The 21788-nt window shown below is 40.4% G+C and overlaps 1 protein-coding gene across 8 annotated transcripts in view; it reads left to right on the forward strand.

Annotated features, from left to right (window-relative positions):
* DIDO1 (death inducer-obliterator 1) overlaps window positions 1-21788 on the forward strand; it is a 51744-nt gene that overhangs the window by 23708 nt on the left and 6248 nt on the right. For 5 of the 8 annotated variants that reach the window (XM_030288670.4, XM_030288669.4, XM_072917112.1 and 2 more), the window contains 9 exons: window positions 11034-11481; window positions 12330-12489; window positions 12911-13027; window positions 13247-13351; window positions 13763-13898; window positions 14029-14575; window positions 15397-15550; window positions 16535-16624; window positions 17249-17444. In XM_030288670.4, coding sequence (XP_030144530.4) covers window positions 11034-11481; window positions 12330-12489; window positions 12911-13027; window positions 13247-13351; window positions 13763-13898; window positions 14029-14575; window positions 15397-15550; window positions 16535-16624; window positions 17249-17444 — 1953 coding nt within the window. Of the gene's footprint in view, window positions 1-55; window positions 4859-11033; window positions 11482-12329; window positions 12490-12910; window positions 13028-13246; window positions 13352-13762; window positions 13899-14028; window positions 14576-15396; window positions 15551-16534; window positions 16625-17248; window positions 19538-21788 lie in introns of those variants that run through there. The other 3 variants (XM_072917114.1, XR_012051574.1, XR_012051575.1) reach the window with 3 other exon arrangements.

Raw genomic sequence — 21788 nt, forward strand, 5'->3', positions numbered from 1 at the left:
GCACTGTGAATCCGCAATTGCCTGTACTAATTTCAATTGTATTTTTGTAATTTAGATTTGGCACCTGTCTTCCAGGTCTTGCATTTTCAGTGCCTGGTGCCAAGAGTGAAATCTTCAGCGTGGTATCCAACGATACTTGACACCTCTGCAAACAGCTTTTAACTGTCAAGTATTCTCCTGCTGCTTTTCTTTCTTACATGAAATAACTTACGGACCATCCTCTACTTTTATGCTGGGGGGGAGACAGAACCGTTATCTTTATTTTGTTTTTTTTTTTTCCCTTTCTCTGTTCATATTCCACACATGATCCACACATACAAGAGCACATCTCCCTGGATGTTGGGCAGAGATACTGCCTTACATATTTTTGCAGGTTTTGAGTAGCATCCTTGTAAGTCATGCAAAGGTAAGTAAATACTGCTTTGAAGCTTGAACAAGTCTTTTTGCTTATGACATTTTTTTTTATTGACTTACTTTGAGTAGTTTTATAATGCAGCTATGAAACTGGAACTTGAGATGAAATCTGACATTTCAGTTACCAACCACGTGACCTCCACTTTACTGCTTTGACAAGTAATGAATCAGAAATTCAGTTCTCACAGCTTCTGTAACCACACTTCAGCCAATTTACATTTTATTTTGATAAGTAAACCTAATTAATGAACACTTACATGTAAAGTAACTGATAACATTATAAATAATATTTGAGGTGAAATTTTCTACTTAGAGCTTTTAAGCACTGGGAGAACACCTACCCTAAATTGCTGTTGATGAACATAGCACATACCAGGTATATTTTAATGGTCATTACCCACATCAAGTTAAATGATTGTAGTTTTTCTCTGTGTATTTTTGCTGCATATTAGGCCCTTGACCTCTTGTATAGTAAACTGCCTTAAGGTACATATTTTAATTAACTTCCATTCCTTTTAGGTTCTTTTAAAGAAAATTTAGCTTTTTTTATCAGAAACATTAGTGTTTTAAACATAACTAAAATTAGTAAAAAGACATAAATGAAACTATAAGAGCTTATTTTACGTCAGATTTTTCTGACTCTGATAATTACAGATGTCCATGGAACTATTTCACTTGAAATGTACTTATTCCTGTAGGGCTTGTTTTTTTCCTAAGAGACAGGAATACAGGTTTTGAGGCAGGAAGTTTGATGGTTTTTTTTTAAGGGAGTTTGCTCTTAAGATTTACTACACTATAGGTTTTACAGATTTAACCACTTCCAGTAGAAAACTGGATTCCTGCAGCTAAATAGTGAAATTTATTCCAAAACATTGTAAATACTAGACTTTAGCAACAAATAGAGAACAACCTAGTTCATGTGATGAAGAACTCTCATATCAAATGCAAGGAAGAGTTTCAGTTTTTCTTTTAAGGTAAGTTGCATTGATATATGGGAACTCTGCTGTTACTAAATGTCCAGATAAATTGTTTGTGTATTTGTAAAAAAAAGTGTCCTGCTTTTCAGTGGATAGGTCTGAGCTGTAATCTTCCTGAGAAGCTGCCAATGCACCATCTGCAAAAGTAGCAGATTTCATTTTTTTAAGAAATCGTTATATGCTGCTCAAAACCCAAGAGTTACAGCATTAGGGAAATTCATTAGAGTCATCTCACTTCACTTCAGGTATCTAAGAGTGGGAAGTCTCTTAAGTCTGAACTAGTCTGTCAAAGAAAACATGTTTAGTGGACCAAACATAATCTGGTTTAGATGCAAATCTTAAAACCGAGCAACTCCCAGTTTAGAAATGTGCATTTCTGAACATTGAATATGAAGGACTTGTAGTCCAGAAGAGGCAAAGGACTTCCAAATGCAGTGTTTCAGAAGGCTGCCCGTGTTCTTCAGAGCTTCCAGCCATGTTCACCAAATCCTTGTTTGCAATTTCAGTGCAGGTGGCCTTTTAGGAATTCAGAAAACTTAACTAGATTGACAGAATTACTCTCTAATACTCTTTACATCGAACTGTGTATAATTTCAGACGTAGATTTATGTATTTACTCAGTACTTGTGAGTTACAAGATTTTGTTGTTATTATGTGAGGTGGTTGTTTTGTTAAGTAGTACTAAGAAAATCAAGTCATTCCTAAAGATGTACTGGGTGGTCAGAGCATGTAGTGTATTTGCATCTAAGCCTCCCACCAGGGCCCTTCTCCCAGCCTGTTCTGCATTTGTTTAGAAAAGAGATATTTGGTGCTACTACTATGCAGTTATGCAGAACAGTCATATTTTTTTCCTTCTGTTACCCCATTACTTTGTGTTTCTTCACCTCCTAAGTTTCCTGTGTCTTTTGGGGATATGAGTTAGGGTTGTACTTTGAAGTGACTTGGTACACCAGAATCTGGTGCCTGAAAAATGATACTTGTCTTCCACCTTTCTGTGCCCAGTGAAAATAATCCAAATAATCCCTTTGATTAATTTAAAAACTAGCATGGGAAATACCTGGATTTGATAAACAAACATTAAGTACAAGTACTTCTAAAGTTTCAGATAGCATTTGAAGTACACATATAAAAGGAAATTAGCTTGGAGTCATATTCCCTTACAGAAGAGTTGCTTTTACTTTTGTTAGGAAATTTTGCATTAATTTAATATGCAGTGCTCAGCTTTTATATTGCATTTCAACAGTCATCCTGGCTTCCAAATTCACACAAGTATGTGGATTGTTGAGATTTAGGACCATTGTTCAAAGATCCATATTACAACAGCAACACTTTTAACACTTTTTTTCTGTATTTTTGCTTATGATTGTCAAGCGGAAGTCAGTAGTAAATGCAATTTTAAAATAGAAAATGGATCCCAAAGGAGAGGAAGAGGATAAGCATTTGCAGTATCCCAGTTTTTAAACTACCCGGTCCTAAGAATGCTAAGTGTTCATTAGTGCTTTAGAGCTTTGAAGTTCACCTAATTTATTAATATATACACACAAAGTGATAATTTACTCAATTCGGGTGTTAAAATGGTTTAAATATCTTGCCTGCTTTTCCTGAGAAGAGCAACTAAGCATGCAGGAGAGTGAGGAGGGTTTATTAGATAGAAGCTCAAAGCCTTAAGTTAATGTTCTTGTGGGAAAACTTCAGAGTAACAAGCACTTGTCACCCCAAATCACTAAACTTGTGTTTACATGAACTGCAGATAGATACCATGTGAATTTACAGCAAATTATGTTCATACCTTATTTGGTACCAGTATTTCACTAAAGTTCTTAATGAGTGGAGTTTGGAAAAGGGGGAGCGTTTCCTTCAGAGAAAACGTCAATGTGTGTGGTCCTGCTCCTGCTTCCCAGCAGGGAATTCCGAAGAGACAACTCTGCCACCTCCTGGAAGTGGGAGCCCTGGCTCTGGTGATACAGATTTCCTTTTGTTACCCGTTCTCAGTATTTTTCATCTCTTCTACAGCTGAACTTTACCACACACAAAGGGAATAGGATGTGCATGTGTAGTTACAGATCTTGAACTGTTTGTTCCTGTACACCTCTAACAAAATAAGGAGACTTTGACAATGCAACACAGAGATAGTGGGATGCCCCACCAGCAGGAATTGCTGTTTGTATCAAAATGGCAGGATTATTTTATAGTGTGCATAATTTGTGTGCATTTCCTTGTGTTTTTTTTTTTTTCTTTATGTAATAACAGCACGAAGACAGGAAAGAAAGAAAGTAAACCACTCTACAGAGAGCAGGGGGAAGAGAGTGCACTAAAGACAGGATTTATGACTCAGGAAGTAATAGTGATGTAGGGAGCTGTAAGTACTGATATGAAGAGTAAAAGATAAGGTCTTGTCTACCCACAAGCTGGTGCAAATTTAATGCTGCTCTTCAGGCAAGATTGTACCACCTGAAGTTGTGGCTGTTGAGTGCAGTGCATGTGGATATACTGCTGTTGGTTTAGCTTAACTTAAAACACATTTTCGTAAAACTTCGCTTTTTAAGCCATAGATATGTTTGCCTGCAAGGACTGACAGATTATTGGTAAACTGGATTCCTTTGGGTATGACTGCCTCCCCACAGGAAAAACTAGGCTGTACAATTCTATACTGTTATAACTGAACTACTGCTGGCATCTGAGCTGACTCCTAGAAAGACAAGGTGTCTTCCTTAATGCTGTATTCTGCAATGTAGGCCCATCCTGAGAGGCAGTAAGTATCAAGTAGTACCAGGGAAATGAATTACTGATTTTGGTACTGTCCACTTTCTGGGACACCTGGCTGCCCTGTATATTGGTCTGGCCTAAATGTTTGAACTAGAGAACTTTTCTGGAGGGCTGCTGTCAGACCAATAATGATCAGCATACTCAAGATGAGTCTGCCAGAAGTTCTGAGAAACTCACCTTGAAGACCTGGCTTTGGAAGGGTTGTACAGGAGAATAACCTGATGGCTCCAGTGCTGAACTCCCATCATGAGACTGGCAGGGGCTGTGCTGGCCTGGGGCTGGCACCAGGCCTGAGCCCTGCCTGTGGAGGGAGGCAGACCATAATTGTGCTGAAGCCAACGTCCCCTGGGACCCAGCCAGTTAAAAGGAGCAGTGGGATCCTTGGGGAGCCATTTTCATCTCCTGCCTGTGAACTACTGGAGCTCCCCTTCTCTGCTCTGCAAGGTATGTCACACGTGCCCTGTGGCTGGCAGCCACGTGAAGATTTTTGCCATCTCTTAAGTTAGGAAGGCTGGTCCCTGCTCCTGGCATGTGCCTCCCAGACACCCAGCAGCACACCCGAGGCACTCGGAGGCAGGGGAAGGGTTGGGGGGCAGAAACCTGGTACAGCTTCCACAGGCACTGCACATATGAGGGTGGTTTATCTCATCATCAGTACTGAAAGTGATGAAATTTTGATTAAAAACACTCACCACCCTCTTGCTGTTTTGCTTTATTTTACTAATTTTACTTCAGTTCTTTGAACTTGCTCACTTCATAGCCAGTGAAAAAGTTCTTTGCTAGTTCCCAAATAAAAGGGATTTTTTTGAGGTGATCACTTGCACTTAGACTCAAGTTAGCTGCTGATTCGCTGTGTCCAGTCTGTGCTGAACTTGGAACCTGAAGATGGCCTGTCCCTGCAAGGAGTGGTGATGCCAATCTGGATGCCAACAATCTGGAAAATAAGCCTTTTTTTTTGCCTCAGATAGTGCTTCTCTCCCTTAAGAGGGGGGTAGGAGTTAAGATGTAGTTGTATAATGGAGATCAGATAGATCATTACAGTATCATGTAGATTAAAATAAAGCTTGTGTATCAAAGCTACAGATGTGCATCAGCACAGAGCTACAGGTTGGCTTGAATACAAATCACTGCAGGAAGGGCAGGCCCTTGAGTCTCCTGAATTAACTTTAGGGGTAGATTACTTTGTGTGCCTAAATGTAGAGGCTTGGCACACAGGCAGCTTAACTGCAGTACAGATCAGAACTGATGGAGGCTTTCAGAGGGCAGCAGTGGGGCAGGTAGCATGTGCCAGACATAGTGTTCAATAAAGTTTATTCTAGTCTTGAGAGTGGAAGGAGACAGGGCAGACAGCAGTGAAAACTAACACTGAAACCGATTTAAGAGCAGCTCAACACGTCTGAATTAGGGCTAGCACTGAGTACCTGTGAGGGGAGTGACAAAAGGCCCTGCAGAAGCAGGTGTGAGGAGAGATCAGTCCAGCAGGCTCGGAGCTGGAGCTGCAGTGGACCCCGAGCTCACCTGCACAGCTGCGGGCAGCGGTGCTGGTGCCACCAGAGGGGGCTTGGGGCACCCAGCGGCGCTGGCAGTGCCCGAGGCTCGTGTGGCAGGGACTGGGCACAGCTGGCTCAGAACTGGTAAGTAGCTTCCCGTTGTGGACTGACAGCTAAAGCACCTGCTCACCCGTGTCTTTTACTCGGCTTTTTCAGTTCCGAAAGGTTTCACCTCGGAAGGAGTCACGGATTAAAGTTCGGTAGTGGCCACTGCATTGAGGTGGGGTGGGTGGGGGGGTTTGTTAAATTCTGCTCAGGTCACAAGTCACACGGGAGGGGGTCGTCACACAGCTGTGTTGGATGCGTCCTCTTGGGACATGGGCTGAGTGGCAGTGGGAAACTGCTGAACCACACCAGTTTGGAGGTTGGGAAATCCTGCCTGTCCTCTCCAACAGTTATCCAGAGAGAAAATGTGGTTGGTAACTTCTCAGCTACTGGCAAAGCGGTGAGGTGTTTCCCTCGTGGGCCAGCAGCCTGTGCTGCGCTGTGTGCCAGTGGCTGCCCTCGCCTTGCCCCGCTCGGAGCAGAGAAGCTGCAGTGCTGCGACGACGGTGCAGGGACAGCCACCGCAGCCACCTGCGGCCGAGTCACAGGAGCCGTGGGACTTGGAGGCCACTGACCGAGTCTGGTGTGACACAAACACTGTCAGGGCAGGTCCTGCATAGGTGTGCTAGGCTGTGCTCACCTGTGCTCTGTCAGCTGGTCTAAGGGCCAGTGCTGGTGCCTCTAGAGATCAGCTCTTGTCACAGGATGTAATGGCTCAGGCTCTGCTCAGCCTTTACACTGGCTCTTTAAATATTTTTTAACAGGTATTAATGGGTTTATTACAACTGCACTGCTGCAGTATTGTGAATTTTCATCCCTCTAAGGGTATAAAAATCTACTTTAAACAATAGTAAATATGATCCAGTTTTGAACAAGTGGCTCACAAGTAGCTGTTCTCTGCTTAGGTTGCATTATTAATTTTGTGGAATTTTACAGTTTATTGTTAAAGAAAAATGTTTATTACTAGCTTTCTTACTGTTGGTGTGACAGAAGCTCATATACTGTGTATAAGACTGAAGTTAGATATGGGGGTTTGGATGTTTCCCTAAAACTCCCTATTGTAGTGGGGCAGAAGTCGGAACAGGAGCTGTAAAACTCATTCAGACTCGGGCTGCCTCTATGCTGGGCAGTGCCCCCTCAGGTGCTGCATTCCTGACGTCCTGCTCCCTTGGGCCTGCGCTCCCACTGCAGAATGATCTGTGCAAGCTGGACACCACACAGCTGTCAGCTCCTCTCAGTGCCTGGAGGAATTTCATCCTGGGGAGACAAAGTAGATTAACGTAGATGGAAGAGAACATGGGAAACATTAAGTTGATATTCAACACCAGAGATAGTAATGCTGGTGTAGGAACAGCCTTATGCCAAAATCTTTATTCAGTAGAGGAAATTGCAGTACTCTGCATGGTTGCAAGGGACATTACACAGAAGTGTTTTAAGGTCCTGTAAGAGGAGCTATGATGCTTTTCTTAATTTAAAAAAAAACAGCTTTACTGGAGTCATTGTGAAATGGGCTCTTCAAGTGTGATAGCCTGTGGTTTATCTCCACAGCATTTAAAAGTTTTAATATCAACTAGAGCCAGAAATCAATGTTCTTTTGAAGAACTGTGATTTGAATAATTTTAAAACTAAACAGAGAAAAGAAATAGCACATTTATTGTAGTATTTTTAAAATGAAAAAAAATTAGTTTCGGCAAAACTGCTCATCACAAATGAGATAACCTATATAGAAATCAGGAGTTTTTGAAGAGGCTTTCAAAAGCTATAACTCCAAAGAAGGATTGGGTGGAGAGGGAAGAGGGAAAGAACCAGAATAGACTTAAATGCTATACAGAAATACTCTTTAAGGATTGGAGAACAAACACAGTTTCCTTTGGATAATGTACGTGCTGGTGGTGTGAAACCCACCCTCCAGGTGTTGGTAAGGGACTGGGCTACACATACAGCCTGCGAATCCTTCATGCAAAGTTAACAGCCCTACGCTCTGGAAATCCTGCTTAGTTGGTCCTCCACAATGGCCTGGCAGTGCTGAGACGCCGTGTTGAGGGGTGAACCATCAGGCTCATCTGTCCCAGCAGATGCTGTGAAAGCTCTGCTCCGCATGCAGAAGCCTCGTTCACAGCTGTGTGTTGTAATGTCAAGTGTAACTGCAGGGGAAATTTCCTCAGGGGAGGGGTTCTGTGTCTGTCAGCACCTGGTGGGAGAGATTCTGTGTGTGCCTGTAGTGAGCACACCAAGCAATGCTGTTTGTTAAGCCTGGGAGGAGTAAAGTTTTCTACCAGAGAACTTGTTGGGTTTCACCCTGGGAAAGTGTTGGGTCATTAGCTACAGCTGCACCTTGATCTCTTTAGTCTGTGCCTCCCTTCAGTCAGTAAGGATCCTGTTCTGTCCTAACAAGTGGCCCACAAGACAAAATGGGACAATTGGGAATTACTGTTATTTTCAGTTGTGTTTCTGATGTCAAGCCAGGGAGGTTCACCTGGGTATTTAAAGGGTGGAATAGAAGAACCACCAAATGCCTTATTCTAAACTGCCAGTGGTGAAACTCCATGTTAATCTCTTAGGTGGGATAGGCTGATGTTCAGTGCTTGTCTCATCCTTTTATTTTAAATTTGGTTTAGGGCATTTATTACGGGTGCATTTGAGCTACTGATGGAAAGGACCAAACCCACCATAGTATAAAACACAGTGGCTAGTGTGTGCAGTAGCATTGGCTGTGCCTTCTCAGGCTGCCCATAGACTGCAGGGCCAAGCAATCTGGCCATTTCCAAGTTGGAAATCATGGTTCTGAGGGAATACCTGGTCCATGATCTGTCTCATCCATTTGCTGAGCAGCTCTGGCATCTGTTCAGAAGTAAAGCTCCATATGTGTTGGCACACTGCTCTCAGAAAAGAGCACATTTTGCGGTTAGTGCTTCCAAACATACTGCTGCCACATTCCCATACCTGTCAGGAGGTGCTGTCACCTTTGGGGTGTGCTCACATTGTGGCTAAATGAATAGGAGAGTGAGCTGCCACCCCAAAAGACAGCGCTGCTCCTTCCCCACCCTCCACTGGCTGCTCTTGGGCATTGGATTTAAGACCCATGTAATGCACAGTGAGTTGCTTCAGCTGAATTATGGGACAGCACATTGACACTGTACCCAAAACTTGATAGGATAAAAATTCTGATTTCTCATTGTCAAAACAGGGTAAGAGTTGGCTGGTTTTTTTTTTTTTTAGATTAACAGGTGTTACAGATTATTTGTTTGTACAGAGGCTCTAAGTATTCTGGATTTTTTTATCAAAACCTGCACATGCTTGATTGGACAGTGTCAGTTTGAACAGGACCTTGGTAGTTCTGGAGAGCTGAAGGAGTCATTTATGGCTGAGTTAGTACATAGAGACTCTGTGCCATCCATGTCTGATCAACAAGTCCTGCTCAGGAGACACTTGAAATTGGTATAAAATAGCTTTGTATCTTGAAACAGTCAGGTGTGCATGATGCTTGGGAGTTATTTGCATAGGGGACACATACAGAGAGACACGGTTGGTCACAGTGGAAGGTGTCCCTTGCTCAGTCAGACAGGAATCAAGGCCAGTCTAGGGAAACTGGGGGTGGTGTGAGGGTATAATTGCATTTTGTTTATAGCAAAATCATCCCAGCCTATGAAATGATTGAATATACTTTGACAGCTGGTTTTGTTTTACACTTCAAGTAGTTAATCTGGCTCAGAAAAAATCCTCAGTTTTAAAACACTTCTAGGAGAAAACTGGGATAAAGATACAGTGTCTCTCCATCTTCTGGCTTCTTGTGTTGAGTGTACACTCCTGCACTTCACCTTACAAAAGGTCAGCTCCTGTGGTGTTTCGTGTCTCATTTTCACCATTGTCCATGGAAGCTGCCAGCACCGAGGGCAGGTTACAGGGAGGGGGCTGAGAGGGGCATTGCTGCAAGTGCATACTGCTGTCCAGGGAAGTGCTGGTCTCCACTAGGCATGCAGAAACTTGCAAGGCCATTTCTTCATGAAATAAGGTGGTATAATTTGTCCCTTAAGAATGCCAAACCTTCTGCAGTTTGGGGGATGATTACATTGGGAATTTATGCTGATGTGTGGGGTGTTTTGAACCAGGCTCACCCTAGGAGGGCTTAGTCCCTATCAAGTCCATCTCATGACAGTTCAGGCCTTTTCCAGTGATTCCTGCCTGCATCAGAGCAGACCTGGAAGGTGAAGAGGGACCCGTTGGTCCTTGGTAGAGTTACTGGGACTCCTGGATGTTGCCCAGGAAGTGTCCTGCACTTTGCACCTAAGGGGTGTGGGCTGATACAGCTACAGACTTTCAACAAAGTTTGAAACAACTCTATTTTAGGAGTTGATTTTTGGTTGTTTGCCTCAGAACCCATCCTCATTTGAGCTCTCAGGATCCATAGGCTGATGTTACCTAATGTAAATTTGATGTCTTTGAAATTATGTTCTGTTATGTGTGTGTTTTGAGGTTTGGCTTTTTTTGCTGGGTTGAATTGTTCCTTTCAGTGCCAGAAGGTGGTATAGATGAAATGCAATTTAAAAACTTATTTGCTTTTAAAATCCTGTGCCAAGTTTATCTTTTACAGGGGTGAAAATGAGAGCTTTTACTTAGACTTTGTAATTTTTTGTATATGATGTGTATCAGTTACTGTAACATTAGAATTTTTAATGGAAAACTGAATATTATGAATGGAATAGTTTGAGAATGGTGAGAATTAGATGGCTACAGCCTGACAGTGCTAATGTTTAAATACTCTTTAAATCTAGACTCTAGCTAGGAACTGAATAGGTTTATTAAACTTCAGTAGTACTCAACTTAGGGTAATATTAGTGCAATTTCAAGTTCATGGACTTTGTTGTCAGGTCAACCTCTGTAACTAACTGGTTCTGTAAAGTGTTGATGAGACTTTCTCGGTTTAAATGTAGCATGTGGATTGTATTGCATTAGTTTTATTTTTTATATGTGTAAGTATTTGGGTTGATTTTGAAGCTTAACCATGAAATCCCACTCAGGAATCTTTGAAGGTGGTGCCTTTCCCCCTCTCTCATTTTTCTTTTGCACAAAATTTTCAACAAACAAGTCAACCATGTCATGATTTTAAAAATCACTTTTAACGAGGCAAGTGAGAATAAATAGCTTAAACTGCTTGCCTGGTAGCTATTCAGTGGAGGTGATATTTCACAGACTTTTCTTTATACATTGATATTTGGTCTTCATGAATACAGAGTTATAAAATTAAGCCTTTAATATTGTGTTTTCCTCTTTATTTTAACAGCTCAAAGGGAAGAGAAGAGGAACGAAGATCGAGCAGAGTCCACACCGGCACCAAAGAAGGCTGTGGTATCTATCATGGAGAAACAGTCCTCTTCTCTCATCAAAAATCTGCCTTCAAAGAAGTCCCCATCCTACTCCAACACCTCACTAACTAAACCACCACTGAAACCTGCTGGAAGTTTCAAAGGTGTCATTCCCAAGAAACCTTGGCCTTCGTCAGGCAGTGTTCCTTCCAAACAGTCACCTCTTTCTCATGGCTCATCGGTTGCCAAGAAAGCAGCTCCGTCTTCCAGTTTGAGTGGAGGACTCAAAAAGCCTTCACTGTCTTCTGTGTCAGCTGCAGCTGGAAGTAGTCAAGCAAAAACCTCAGCCAGTCCTGCCCAGTCACAGCCCAACTCGCAGATTCGACAGAATATTCGACGATCCCTGAAAGAAATTTTGTGGAAGAGGTGGGAATTCAAAACACTTTATATAGGAAGCTACACCTAGAAGTAGCATGGAGAGTTTAGTTTGTCTTGATAAGGAATTTTGAGGGATTGAATTTATGCAACAAATTACTACAAGTGCAGTCAGCATCTCAGGTTTATATTTGAAATAAAAATTCCTGATAGAAAATAAATGTGCATGTGATGAAGCCTTTTTAAAAAGAAACCTCTATTCCATTTATATGGAGACAATTGCAGTTGAAGGATTAAATTGCAGCTTAGAAGCTTTTATAATGTAGGTGCTTTGAGTCTTAAAATCTGGAGATGTAGAGTTGTAGGGAACATAGTACAGGAAATACCATAGTTAAATCTCACTAAAGGAGAGATTCCCTCCTATCCCAACATGAAAATCAACAAGAAATTCTTGTCAACAGGCAGCTATCACTTAGGAAAAAATAACAGAAAAAAATGCAGATTTTCCCACAATAATTATTAAAGATAATGACAACTATAAAGACTTGCTATAGAGCACTGCAGTCTGGTATTGTCTCTGAAAAGGAAATCCTGGTCACAGTGGGGAATGAAGGACTGAAACTCAGGTGCTTGGGCTCCCTGTGTCACTCCTGGCAGAGAATTTCCAGGTGGCAGGAGTCTCCCAAAGCCGTGTCCTCCATGGCCATCTGCAGTAATTAAAGTTTGCTAGAGTTCAAGATCCTGAGATAGACTTTGGCTTTGAGGTTTCATATAAAGGAGTCTCGAGCCCTTCTTGCATGAGGAGCAGCTGAGGTCAGCTCTGAAAAATGTATTTTTTGTGACTGTACCTGACCATTCACCCCTGACATAACCACACATTCCTGTTCTTTTTGCCACAGAGTCAATGACAGCGATGACCTGGTCATGACAGAGAGTGAAGTAGGGAAAGTGGCACTCAACATTGAGAAGGAGATGTTTAATTTGTTCCAAGGGACAGACAACAGATACAAGAGCAAATACCGTAGCATCATGTTCAACCTCAAGGACCCCAAAAACCAGGTTTGGAATTGTCTTAAACAGTAAACTTGTATAGAAATATGCTTTTGGGCTTGAATGGTATGTCAGACTCTACGCTCAACATTAGGAGTCTCAAAATAGAGACTTAGGAATTAAATTATGAAATGTTATGAAAGGCATGCAAGCATTTTAATGATATTTTTATCTAAGTAGAGGTTCAAAGCCTTTAGTTGGTGATTGGTATTTATACAGTTTGAGCATTTGATGTGATATATTTATACTTGGAGTTTATTTCATCCCTGATTTCTGGTTGCTGCACCTTTCCAAGTTTGCTTATAAGTAGGTGATATTATAAATAGAGAATTAAGAAACTGGAGCAGGTTTTGCCTGTCCAACACTGTTAATATTGTCAGTTACCTGAGCAGGTTCCCTTCAGCATGGCAAAAGTCTCTTTTGTTTTCAGGGACTTTTCCATCGTGTCCTTCGTGAGGAAATCTCCCTGTCAAAACTGGTGAGAATGAAGCCAGAAGAACTTTTATCTAAAGAACTGTCTGTGTGGAAAGAGAAACCAGCTAAGGCAGTAAGTAACATAATTTTTCCCTATGTGCTTAAGTACAAATTAAGAACAAGTTTGCCAGCCTTTACCACCCATTATACATTAATGCACCATTTTCTTCCTAACAAAATACTCATAACACTCAGTTTCAATACACTTTTCCTCTACCACATACCAAATGATAGCAAAGTACAGAGTAAAATAAACATATGGAGCTTTTACCAACACTTTTGTTTCTTTCAGGTGGAGTCAAGAAGCAAATCTCACGAAATCAAGAAAGTAGCTGTAAAACGGGAACATGTGCCTGCTGTCAATATGGAGGATTCTCCACCAGTATCTGACTCTGATGTGAGTACTGGGGCTGTTCCTTCAGCATGAGGATATGGAGTGGGAGCAATGGCAGTTAAGGCTTCAAATTTGGGCAGATGGTTTCACTGAACTGTGGGGATATAATTTGCCCACTGGGTGTACTGTGAGAATTCAAGTGTGAAGGACTACAACAGCCAGTATTAAGTGTATTTTTCAGCCCTTGATGTCAATTTACAGAAAAATCTTTTATTTCTGAACATGAGCTTTACTTAAAAGCACTGTGGCTTGAAATTTGGACACATGTAATGTGATAACTCCAACTGACATGATATGCTTTAAGCAAGGACTTCTATGCAGTCTTTTAAAAAAATGAATTAACAGCTGTCAGAGCATTTGTTATTGTTGAAGTTAATGATAAACTGTAATTTTTTTGTGCTCAATCACTTTTAGGAGCAGCAGGAATCAACCCGAGCTGCACCCAATTTGAACAGTCCTCCTTCTCTAGACGTTTTTAGCAGCATGTTGAAGGATACAACAAGTCAGCATCGAGCCCATCTTTTTGACCTGAACTGTAAAATCTGTACAGGTATTTATTGACAATGCTGACCTTGGGCAAAGTAAAAGAGCTGTTACTTAAGTGTTATTTGTTTTTTTTTTAATAGTTGCTACAAACTACTATTAAATACTAATCAAAAGTGCTTGATGTAAATCTATAGGTCAGATTTCAGCATCAGAAGATGAGATACCAGCTAAGAAGGTGAAGTCAGGGGCTTCTGCTAAGAAGGTGGAGTCGAAATCCAAGCCAGAAGTGCAGGCCAAGTATGAGAGTCCTGCAGCAGCCCCAGCAGCAGAGCCTGACAAAGAGCCTGTCGCTGATGATGCAATGGACATTGATGTTGAACCAGCAGCAGAAACGGTTTCCCAGCCAGCCACAGAAGGAATTTCCATTCCTACAAGCCAGAGCCAGAACAGCACAGACTCTGCTGTACCTGAAGAGGTCTCTGCTCTCGCTGCCTCCTGTGCTGGCCCTGTTGTCACAACGGTGACAGTTTCTGGCAGAGACCCCAGGACAGCCATGAGCAGCTCCTCTGGGACTGTGACACCGGCCCTGCGTCCTGGGCCTGCAGCTGACAAAGTCTCCACGGGGGAAACCAAACAGGAAACTTCTAAATCAGTTATGGCTGTCCCCAAGTCAATATTAACCAAACCCTCTTCCTCACCAGATACCAGATACCTGGCGGTTCATCAGTCACCCAACATCAAGTGCGTATCCTCAGCAGCTGCCACATCCCTCCTGTGGCTCTCTGCAGATTCCCATGCGTCCCATATCCTGTTTCCTTTCCTTCAACCAAAAGGCTTGTTGAGGTTTAAAGTTCAGGGAGCCTGATTCACATTTTTAAAATACCATCTCTCTTCATTTGCTTTCTCTAGCTGGTAAAGTTTTCAGAGTATCAGTGTATGCATCAACAAGATGCATAGAGTATCAACAAAGATTCTTCAATGTTCCAGCAGAGAAATAAAACTTGAGGGTGTCATGCAGACTTAGAGGTCTGAATATACATTAATATCTAGAAAGACAATGCATAGGAGAGGTGTATTTTCATCCTGTATTAAAATACTGTTGAATCTAAATACAAATTAAAATTAGCCAATTGGTCAGCTGGAAAGGAAGTGGATTTCTTCCACATCCTGAGTATACACAATAGTAAAAATAAATATGGCTGAGTATATTCTTTTGCAATTGCAGTTGAAGTAGTTTTATTCATAGCAAGTTCTTTTACTTCAGAATCACTTTCAGAAGGATATTGATTACTTAATTAATGACAAATCTATAATTGGTTTTATTAAAGTTGTACCTTTTGGCATCTCTTTGCCTGTCTGCAGCTACAAGTTTATTTTCTGCTATTCCTTGATTTTTTGACTAGTACCAAGTTAATGGAAAACATTAACGAACCATTTAGTAAAAATTTTGTTACTTATTCAAAAGAAAATATCAGATCAATAGGAGGAGGGAAGAAAATTTAAAATAAAGGATCCACCCTCATTGGTATTCTGTAACCTTTCTGTTTGGATTTGTTTTGCAGTGCTTCAGAGCCTCGCTCACCTCAGGACAGCGACACTTCCCTCTTTCTCTCCCGTCTCAACACCATTTGGAAAGGATTTATTAACATGCAGAGTGTGGCCAAATTTGTCACTAAAGCCTATCCAGTCTCCGGGTGCTTTGATTATCTTAGTGAGGTGTGTGTGTGTCTGGAATGGGTCTGTGCTGCAGTTCCTGGTGCTAGAAAGGCTGGAGGCACTGTGTGTTTATAGAGTTACATTAGAACTGTAGCAGTGGTAAATGACATCTTTGTAGTAATAGGAAAAGTAGCTCAAGAAAAAAACTTCAGCCTTTTAAAAATTCATTACAAATCTGTGAAGAATTCTAATACCTTTCAATGTGTTTATACACATGTTAGGATCTAACATGGGATAATGGCCTTAGATCAGCTTCCTTGTTTAGGAGCCAGTGTTTTAAAGTGTGTGCCTTGTTCTGTTCTCAAGCTGGATGGGTCACTGATGTGATCTGTTAGAAAATTTTGTTCAGCTGTTTTTGAAAAGTATCATCCTTGTTACTAATTTTCAAGTAAAACCAGTTGGATGATACTGTTCTGAGAGGGTATACATTCAAATACTGAGACAGTAGAAAGGTTTTTCTTTCTCTTTTTTTCTCTCAAGGGCCTTTTTGGTGACATAGGAATTTTCAAACATAAATCTATGGTTTAGGACTTAGTAGTCTTGCTTGTTCTTTGGAGTACTGCTTTTGCTGAAATAATTTTCACTGTCCTTGTAACAGGAATTTCACCAGAATTCAAGTGACTTGGGTTCTCTGCAATGTGGGGAAAAGTTGTATTTCAGATAGCAGCTTCCCTATAAAAGCCAATATATATGTATATTATAGTTTCCCTATAAATGCCAGTAATGGGCATACAGGACTATTTGATGTGTTGCTGCTCTCCCTGTTTGGGGTGTGTATCTGTTCCATGTATCTTGTGGGCCTTTGGGTCACAGGCCATAAATACCTCCAAATTTAGGAATGGCCTGTCTGAATTTAAAAACGTGTACAAAAGTCTACTAAAATTTAACTATCCACTGGGCTACTGGGATGGGGCAACATGCACTACCTTTTTTGGTTTTAATTTTTGGTTTTTCTCACTCTACCATGTAATACTTCTTGTTTAGGATTTACCTGACACAATTCACATTGGTGGGAGGATCTCACCGAAGACAGTCTGGGATTATGTTGGCAAACTCAAATCTTCGCTTTCTAAGGTATTCACTTAAAATCCTTTGCAAAACCCAGAAGAAATAGAGAACAATGTAAAATGACAACTTTTTATAATACAGGGTAGTAAACAACAAATGCTGACATAGATCACACATGGAAAACTACCTAAACCACTTCTTTGAAATTTTTTATTTATTTTTGTAATGTTTTTATTAAGCTGTAAACCTTGATCTTGCTTCCTGCACAGTAATTAAATCTTCAAACTATTTACTAACTGAAATATTGGAGATTGAAATTCAAACATTAAAGAAAAGGAACTGATAATTTAATATATTTTAGTATTAAAACCACTTCAGAGGTGAAAAAAATTATAGACATTATAGAGAAAACATGAAACTGAGAATTTTCCATTTCTTTTTCATTTGAGTCTCAAGCTGTTAAGTTTGAAATAAGATAGACGAGTAATTTGTGTTTCTGAAAATGACAAACCTAATTCTATTTTAATGTTGTGAATTGAACAGCAGTAGTCTTAAATCTAGAGTGTTATCCTGAAGGCATAGTTGTAGTGATAAATGTGCAGTTTATTTTACCTCTGGAATTTGCCCTTTACCATTTCATTTGCTGGTATGTTGCAGGTTGAATTTTTCCACTTTGCTTTTGTATTCCAGGAATTGTGTTTGATTCGTTTCCATCCTGCAACAGAAGAAGAAGAAGTTGCCTATATCTCTCTCTACTCCTATTTTAGCAGTCGTGGTCGTTTTGGTGTTGTAGCTAATAACAACAGACATGTCAAGGATCTCTACCTGATCCCCCTGAGTTCTAAGGACCCAATTCCTTCCAAACTCTTGCCCTTTGAGGGACCAGGTAAGCACAAAACAGGGGAGGTTCAATGCTAGGTAAAATCACAAGACAAAAGGCAATCTGAGACAAGTGTTGAATATTTAATGTAATCATTAGTTAAATTTTTTTATATTAAACCAATTTTGAAGTACATAATTAGGGAAAAACTGGAAATCAAACTCTAAGATAAAATTGTCCAAACTTTAGTCTTTCCAACAAGATGCTCTTAGGAGAATGAGTTTACATGTAAAATCAAGGTTGTGGAACAGCCATTATATTAAAAAAAAAAAAAGCCAAAACCAGAAAAACCTCCCACCCTCTTATCAGTAACTCCTACATTCACAAACCCTAGACCTGTACAAGCTGTTCACCATCACTTAATTCAAGCAGGAAACTTATCCCACGGAGGCATCAAGAAGTCAGAGTGAAGACACAGGTAACATTTCTGATGCTTCCACTGCATTGTCACTGCCCATGCTGAGTTAATATGTACATGCAGTGTGGGGCACTGAAATCTTCTGTTCTACTTGGATCAAACTCTAGTCAAATCACTGACTTCAGAAAATCAGTCCTTTGGGGAGAAAGGGACCCATTCCTTAGGTTTAGATTCTTCTATCTTTAGATAAAAAAAATTAGCTGTAATGATGTTTGGTGAGTTTCCCCCATGTTGAACATGGTGACAGAAACACTGAGAATGAATTCAGCTGTGAAACACCCTTCTACAAAATTTGGAGCCATCTTCATCTAAGGATAAGGAGATGCATATGCTTAGTTTCCAAAAAGGATATAAGTTTTATAGCAAATACCAAGTTGGGAAGCTGAAGAGCTGCAGGCTGCACTGAAGGCAGAACTCCGTTGTCGTGGCCATGGCTGGCACTGCATGGTAGGTATGGAACAACCAGCAAGGAGCTCACCTTTCTGGGGGACTGAGTGAGCTCTGCCCCTCAGACACAAGTGTAGCACAAAACTCAATAAAGCATTCTCAGAGCTGAATGCAGGAGCAGCAGTAGCTGGGACAGGTGTTCAACAAATGGAGCATCATGAGTTAAGTGCTCTCTCTTCCTCCATGAGATGGCCATGGGCTTGTACTGCATCCCCAGACAAGATTTTTCTCATACACTTCAAATCTCTTTTATCTGTCCTTGAACAGTGCACAGACTAGGTGATTGTTTTTAGGCAATAACTAAAAAGGCAGGATAGTTGCTGTCTAAATTACTGTATAATTAGGATTGTTGAATCTAAGTACTCCATAGTCTGTAATTTACTGTATTTTTGAAAGCTGGGCAAAAACTTAATCCCATTTCATAGCCAAGAAGTGAAAACACCAAATACAGAACACCTTGGCACAGGGATGTAGGCAAAGAATCTTAATTCATGGACTGGCTTTTCAAGGCAGAAGTAAAGAAATACCATCCTTTTTGGGCAGTAGCACAAGGATGGGATTGGCCATTGAAGCTGCTGTAAATGTCTGCTGCTGGTCTGATAAATAATTTATCTAATTGTTGCTGCTTGCATTCCTGTGGAAATACCAGCTTTCTGTTTTATACTTGTTTAACTTCTACATTATGGTCTTCATTTCAAATGAAACTCTTTTACCTTGCATTGAAGGTTGGCAGATATAGCCAAACTTTACTATTAGTAAGAGATATTTTTAATGTCTCTGACTGATTTTGCCAAGTTTGAAGTGCACATGTATTTCAAAACTGGAAGGAGTTGCTCAGAACAAGTTCAGGTCTCATCTGCAGGTGTTCATGGAGGCAAATATTATATTGCAGGTTTTCAAATTGACAGAAATAGTTGTAGGCCAAGTAGGTTAAAGGTTAGCAGAAACAAGGTTCCAAGGGCAGGCAGGCCACGAGATGGGACAGTTTCATAGAAGATTCACTAAAGAGTTCTGCCATCAGCTAACACTTGCTGGAAACTCCTGTGGCAGCCTTTATCTCAGATGTGCTGTGTTGTGTTTTAAAAGCAAGTGAAAAGAATCAGGTAAGCTGTTCCTTTTGTTTTGTATATGTATGAAAACCACAGCATGTAATCCACACCTTTTTAATGACATCTGATGGAATTTACTGTGTTTTCTTTCTTTCACAATCAATAAAAATATTTTGTGGAACATGGTCATTGTCTCCTTAAATTTAATTGTGTGCCTTCCAATAGAGTCTAGCAAGGCCTGGAGAAGCATTGCCTTTAGATGGTCTATCATATTTAGATAAATATGAGCTGAGGGGGGAGGAGGGAGAGGACAATCAAGCCCTGCCACTCCAGAAATCCTAGTTAGAAGATTTTCCAGCTGTATCAGGCACGTGTGGATTAGGAATTTCTCCTGTTTTCTGATGGATTGCATTTGGAGCACAACTGAGGACTGCGCTAGTACCTAGAAGATCTGCAGAAAACTTTGATGTGGGTGGCTTAAAAACACAGGAAAATGGAGGGTTATCCAGATTTATAATAACTCATATTTATTACCAGATTTTATGTGCCATGGGCTCTTCTGCACTGTCCTTTCTCAGTGGCTTACGGTATGTGAATTCATCTCTTGTTTCACATACACACCACTTCCAGTTGTAAAAGTAGTATAATCAGACTTAATTACTGATAGAAAGTGATTTTTTGAGGGATTTAGTGGTGATGGGAATGTAACAACTCTTATGTAGCTGAATTTTAATGAAACAGACATACATGTATCAGCAAAGATTCCACAAATGCTGGTATGTCTTTTGGTAGTTTTTTTATAGGGACTGTGAGTTTTAATAAAATAGAAAGGCATGAAATCTCCTCATGCTGCTGGAATGGTTTTAAAAAACCAAATGCACCAAAATTTTACCTGAATTGTGAATGGAGTTGGTTGTGTTCAGCTGAGCAGATTTCATTAGGAAAAGCAGCAGCAGTGGAGGAATGTGGCATTACAAACCCGAGTTTCTGTGCCAGTCAGTTCCACTCAGCAAAGGAGCCTGAACGTGAAGCAGTGTCACAGTGCTGGGAGCCAGCTGTAGCTCTGAATTAAGGGGGCACAAATCTGATGACAATTGTCAGTTGCTCTCATGATTAGTTGGGACAGATATTGAAATGGCATTGATAAGATACAGATACAGTCTTGTGTTGGTCTCTGCAGTTTAAAATTCACCACAGGTGTGCTTAGTCCCTCCCTTGGGTCTCTCAGGGATGGGCAGAAGCTGTGTCTTGAGCAGTGCTGCTGCTAATGGGGAAAGATGGGGCCAGTATACAACATATAAATATGGTAAACTTGATCTAATGAAAAAATATATTTAAAGCCAAGGAAAATAGTATTAATTCAATACTAGTATTTAGTAGATCCTGTTTTATTTGCTTTAGTTACAGGAAGTAACTCAATAAAACCAGACAGGGGATTTCAAATGCATAATAGAATAATAACTGTTATAAATAATTTAGCACTGAAAACTACTAACTCTGCCAGCACAGCTTGCAGCGCTTTTAAAACCTGTGTTTGTGAAAGGCAGTCATTTAGCAGTAGTGGCAGACTACAGTCAACATTCTGTTGTTCCTAAAATTAGGCACTTAACTTATTTATGGATATTGAGATAGAATGGGGCTGTGGCCTTTGAAAGCTGCTCTGACCATGTGTCTTCATTGAAGGAATCATGCAGTATTTGATCTCTCGGAACTGAGTGAGTGTAGAAGTCAGCTTGGGCAAAATTTCTAATATTTGTGTAAAATTCCAGTATCAAAATGAAACATTTTAATGGATTTATTCTATGATAACTAAATTTTAAACCTGATAATTTATAACTAATGCTCTTAACTTGCTGCTGGAATTTTTTGCCTTGAAAGTGTATTAAAATGTTACCCTGTTTTAATTAGTGATTTGATCTCTATTTCTTACAGGAATTCAAACCTGATATCTCAGTAATTACTGTTTATTAGCTATCCTGCCTGATGGATATTTGACACCTGTTTATTTCAGTTATTCAGTGTTTGAAACTCATTGTGACTAATTGCATAAATCACAAGTCCCTGCATGAAATTTGGTAATCAAAGCATTTAACAACAGCAGAACAACAAATGCCTACTGGCAGTTTCTGGGTGAACTGTTTGTGAGATGCTCTGCACTGGTCAACACCCACCAGCTGGGGAGTTGTTATTCATTAACATAAATTCAGGAAAACAGCTGATGTGTTTTCCTCTCTAGATGGTAAATTTAGGAGTCCCAGTAAAACTTCTGAGTTGTTTCACCAGATTAATGTATGTGTGATGAGGTTTGCTAATGGAATGTATCTGCTACTGTGGGGTTTGGGGGTTGCGTTGGTATGAAAAAGTTTTTGGTTTTAATAATTAGATATTTAAAATTGTTGCTCAGTGAGAAGTTGGTGTAACAAGAACAAGAAACTT

This window comes from Taeniopygia guttata, chromosome 20, assembly GCF_048771995.1.
Source record: "Taeniopygia guttata chromosome 20, bTaeGut7.mat, whole genome shotgun sequence".
NCBI lineage: Eukaryota > Metazoa > Chordata > Aves > Passeriformes > Estrildidae > Taeniopygia > Taeniopygia guttata.